This window comes from Pristiophorus japonicus, unplaced genomic scaffold, assembly GCF_044704955.1.
Source record: "Pristiophorus japonicus isolate sPriJap1 unplaced genomic scaffold, sPriJap1.hap1 HAP1_SCAFFOLD_94, whole genome shotgun sequence".
In the NCBI taxonomy this organism is placed as follows: Eukaryota; Metazoa; Chordata; class Chondrichthyes; family Pristiophoridae; genus Pristiophorus; species Pristiophorus japonicus.
In genome coordinates, this window is record NW_027254868.1 from 634,944 (window position 1) to 640,246 (window position 5,303).

The window sequence follows — 5,303 nt, forward strand, 5'->3', positions numbered from 1 at the left end:
TCCCACAGGGAGGAATAATTCTGTAATAAGGAAGGAACCGGGCAAGATTTGAAATGTTTTAACAAAGGATTCGAGGGACTCTTGCATTTTGGATCTTTATTTTGTCCACTCGAGGAGTTAGATAACAGACTTTCTCCTTTGAATTTAGAGCTGTAACATTAGGCCATGATCTGTTTACTTGTTCATCTTCTGTTCAATACATTTGCTGAGTAAATTGAAAACCAGATTTGAAGGCGTGATGCTCTATTCGCACATTGAAGGTGAGAGAGATGCTGTGGGGCACACGTTAAGTTCAGTAGCTGAAAGCAATTAACAGAGTGGGTTAAATGATCCCGGGCGTGTGAACAAACTAGAAATGTCTGTTGTGAATTTTTATCCTGTACTTACAGTGATGACTTTTGTAAACTCCTTTTGCAGGGTATTAGAAGGGGAAGATTTACAGACGGGAAACTCAAACCAAACATCACATCAAGATCTGACAGAGTCACTCGAGTCATCAGGGTCTGAACATCATCGGATCTGGAAAGTGGAATGAGAAATGTTTGTTTGTTCTGTCTGTGGGAAACGATTTCAAACATCAGTGTGACTGGAAAAGCACCGAGACACATACACCCGAGTGAGAGTGTTCCAGTGCACTGACTGTGGAAAGAGCTTTAACCAGTTCCACAGCCTGAAAAAACATTGCACAGCGGAGAGATACCATACATGTGTTCTGTGTGTGGATGAGGCTTCAACTGATCATCCAACCTGGACAAACACATGGTCACCCACACCATGGAGAAACCGGGGAAATGTGAGGACTGTGGTAAGCGATTCAATTACCCGTCCCAGCTGGAAACTCATCGACGATTTCACATTGCGGAGAGTGGCCATTCAGCTGCTCTGTGTGTGCGAAGGGATTTGCTCTGTTATCCAACCTGCTGACACAAAAACTAGTTCACACTGGGGTGAGGCCGTTCACCTGCTCCGTTTGTGGGAAGGGATTCACTCAGGCAGCTTCCCTGCTGAATTACCAGCGAGTTCACACTGGGGAGAGGCCATTCACCTGCTCCATATGTGGGAAGGGATCCGCTCAGTCAGCTTCCCTGCTGAATCACCAGCGAGTTCATACTGGGGATAGGCCGTTCACCTGCTCTGTCTGTGGGAAGGGATTCACTCAGTCATCTGGCATGTTGGCACACAACAAGCGAGATCACATTGAGGAGACGCCGTTCAGTTGCTCTGTGTGTGAGAAGGGATTCACTCGGTTATCCAACCTGCTGACACACAAATGAGTTCACACTGAGGAGAGGTCGTTCCCTTGCTCTGAATGAGGGAAGGGATTCGCTTTGTCATCCACCCTTCTGAAACACCAGCGAGTTCACACTAAAGAGAGGCCGTTCAGCTGCTCTGTCTGTGGGAAGAGATTCACTCAGTTATCCAACCTCCAGACACACCAGCGAGTTCACACTTGGGAGAGGCCGTTCACTTGCACAAAATGTGGGAAGAGATTCACTCAGTCATCCCACCTGCTGGTACACAACAAACGAGTTCACATGAAGGAGAGACCGTTCCCTTGCTCCGTGTGTGGGAAGGGATTCACTGTTTCATCCGACCTCCTGATACACCAACAAGTTCACAACTGACTGCAGGGGTTGGATTCTGCTGTTAATTACACCCAAGGCAGAACTATGTTAATTCTGGAAGTTGGGATTTGTTTCTGCCTATAACTGGCCTATAGTTTGATACTCTGTATAAATGTGAAATAAATCAATCAGCTTTCTTTTAAACACCGTGTGCCTCGTCCTTGATATCTCAATGACAAGCCAAGCTGATTGAGGACTTGTTACGAACTAGAACATAGAACATAGAACATAGAACTGGGTGGAATCCATTCAGTACAGAGTTACCACAGATTTTTAAAAGCTGAATCTACAAAATGTCCAAGTATGACATTCGATTTCAAATTTTGGGAAATATTCTGATAATCTGTTATTGTCACGGGGCAAAGCAGCATTGTTACTTTAACATCAGTCCAACTCAATGGGCAATACGATCTCCAAAGGGAAAGGCCTCCTTAAGCTGACGGTGTCGACAGTTCTGCAGCTCCTTTCTCACTGTGAGTTAATTCTTTATTTCTTCATTCATTCTCGGAATGTGGGCGAGCCAGGTCGGCATTTATTGCCAACATTAATTGCCCCTTTAGAAGGTGGTGGTGAGCCGCTGCCTTCTTGAACCATGCTGCAGTCTATGTGCTGAGGTCAGGATGGTCTGAGACTTGGAGGGGAACTTGGATGTGCTGGTCTTTCCATGGACCTGCTGTCCTTATCCTTCTACACGGTGGAGATTGTGGGTTTAGAAGGTGCAGTCGCAGCAGCATTGTTGACTTGCTGCTGCAGATGGTGACACAATGGTCCTCATGTTTTTAATCAAAGACAGGCCTCAGCCCAGTCATTTGTTCCCAATCTTGATGCAGTGGTTCAAGAGATGACAGGTATCTGGAGCAGTATCGAGAGGTGCTGGGTATCGGGAGCAGTATCGGGGATGGGTGGGACAGTAAGCTGTGAGGAGAACACAAAGCATCTGCAAAGGGATATGGTCAGGTTAAGAAAGTGGGCAATAAGATGGCAGATGGAGCATCATGTGGGGAACTATGAGGTTATTCACTTTAGTAGGAAGGACAGAAAAACAGAATGTTTTAAGTTGTGAGAAAATGTTAAATGTCGGGTGTTCCGAGAGGATTGGGTATCCTCGTACGGGAAATACACAGTTGGCATGCAGTTACAGCAAGCAATTAGGAAGGTGAATGGCATGTTGGCCTTTATTGCAAGGGGTTTGGATGACAACAGTGAGAAAGTCTGACTACAATTGCACAGGGCTTTGGTGAGACCACAGAGGCGGTCCAATGAAGGTTCACGAGATTGATCCCTGGGATGAGAGGGTTGTTCTCTGAGGAGAGATTGAGTAGATTATACTCTCTGGAGTTTGGAAGAATGAGAGGGGATCTCATTGAAAAATAAAAGATTCTGAGGGGGTTTGACAGGGTAGATGCTGAGAGGTTGCTTGCCCTGGCTGGAGAATCCAGAAATAGGGGGCATAGTTTCAGGATAAGGGGTATGCCTTTTCAGACTAAGTTGAGGAGGAATGTCTTCACTCAGAGGGTTGTGAATCTTGGGAATTGTCTAACTAAAAGGATTGTGGATGCTGAGTCATTGAGTGTATCTAAGGCTAAGCTAGATAGATTTATGGATTCTAGGGAAATCACGGGACTATGGGGAACAGGCCTGAAAGTAGAATTGAGGTCGATGATTAGCCATGATCTTATCGAGTGACAGAGCAGGCTCCAAGTGCTGTATGGCTTACCCCTGCTTCCAATTCTTATGCTTTTATGTTCTTAACTAGTTTCCAGAGATGCAGGGTGTGTAACCAGAGGACAAAGTTTTAACTAGCGAAAGAATCAGATGCGAAATGAGGAAAGAAAGTACACAGTGAGCTGTTATGATCTGGAATACACGGCCTGAAAGGGTGCCAGGAGCAGATGCAGTAATAAGGTTCTAAAGGGAATTGAGTAAATCCTTGAATTGGAACAAATGCAGGGATATTGGGAAAGAGAAGAGGGAATGGGACTAATTGGGATATTGGCAAGGAGCCGGGGGAATAGGATTGATTAGGATATTAGGAAGGAGCAGTTGGAGTGGGACTGATTGGGATATTGGGAAGGAGCAGGTGGAGTGGGATAATTGGTTAGATCTTTCACATGAGTGCTGGCACTGGCACCAGTGGGCTGGATGTACACGATCTGAAATGTATCATTCTTCGACTCTGTGATTCAGTAACTACATCATGTCTCTGTTCATATTACACTACACCCTGTGTCTGTTTATATTACACTGGACCCTGTCTGTGTTTATATTACGCTAGACCTTGTGTATGTTTGTATTACACTAGGCCCTGTCTGTGTTTAAATTACACGAGACCCTGTGTCTGTTTATATTACGCTGGGCCCTGTCTGTGTTTATATAAAAATAGGCCCTCTCTGTTTATATTACACTAGACCCTGTGTCTGTTTATATTACACTAGGCCCTGTCTGTGTTTATATCACACGAGACCCTGTGTCTGTTTCTATTACACTGGGCCCTGTCTCTGTTTATATTAAACTAGGCCCTGTCAGTTTATATTAAACTAGACCCTGTCACTGTTTATATTACACTAGGCCCTGTCTCTGTTTATATTACACGAGACCCTGTCTCTGTTTATATTACACTAGGCCCTGTCTCTGTTTATATTAACTAGACCCTGTCTCTGTTTATATTACATTAGGACCTGTCTCTGTTTATATTACACTAGGCTCTGTCTCTGTTCATAATTACACTCGACCCTGTCTCTGTTTATTTTACACTAGACCCTGTCTCTGTTTATATTACACTAGACCCTGCCTCTGTTTATATTACACTAGGCCCTGTCTCTGTTTATATTACACTAGACCCTGTCCCTTTTTATATGACACTAGACCCTGCCTCTGTTTATACTACACTAGGCCCTGTCTCTGTTTATATTACACAAGACACTTTCTCTGTTTATATTACACAAGACCCTGTCTCTGTTAATATTACACGAGACCCTGTCTCTATTTTATTACACGAGACCCTGTCTCTGTTAATATTGCACCACACTCTGTCTCTGTATTACACTAGATCCTGTATCTGTTTACATCACTCTGGGCCCTGTATCAGTTATTACTGCACTAGACCCTGGCTCTGTTTATATGACACGAGCCCCTAACCCGTTTACTTGACACGATTGCATTTCTCACTTTATATTACAATAGAACCTGTCTCAGCTAATATTGAACCAGACCTTGCGTCTGCAAGATAGAGAGACAGATGATAGATAGAGGAATAGATAAATATTGATAATCGTAAAGATATGTATTTGCATGTGTGAGAGGATGCAATCATTTGTTTTTCTTTACTTTGAAGCAGGTTTATTCTTGTTAATAGCTATCAGCAGCTGTGGGCAATGTCCAATTGATCTGGTATTTTGTGGTTAATATTTGTGTTGAGAAGATGGGGTGAATCTTGTAACAATCTCCCAGAGGTGGACTGTGATTGAGGGACAGCACTGAAGGGGAGCTATTCACTTTGCACTACTTAGTGGCACTCTGTGTGTTAAAGGTTACTAATTCACACTGCGTCCTGTGCCAACTGCTCACAGATTTTAATGCTAAGGATTGTTTTTCCTGCACTGTTTTCCATTGAGCTTTGCCTGGCCTGCTGATTGGGTCAGACAGAGCCTGGAACCGGGACCTCACAGCACCGCCGGA

General features: G+C 44.2%; 1 protein-coding gene across 1 annotated transcript; it reads left to right on the top strand.

Moving 5' to 3' along the window:
- The first annotated feature begins 759 nt into the window (after positions 1-759).
- LOC139257946 (zinc finger protein 239-like) lies at positions 760-1,274 on the top strand. The gene is made up of 2 exons (XM_070874690.1): positions 760-805; positions 937-1,274. The coding sequence occupies exons 1-2, from the start codon at positions 760-762 to the stop codon at positions 1,272-1,274; spliced, it is 384 nt and encodes a 127-aa protein (XP_070730791.1).
- The last annotated feature ends 4,029 nt before the right edge of the window (positions 1,275-5,303 follow it).

Coding starts and splice junctions, on each gene's coding strand:
- LOC139257946 (XM_070874690.1), top strand. CDS start 760: ATGGTCACCCACACCATGGAGAAACCGGGGAAATGTGAGGACTGTG. Junction 806..936: donor GGGGAAATGTGAGGACTGTG/GTAAGCGATTCA, acceptor CACAAAAACTAG/TTCACACTGGGGTGAGGCCG.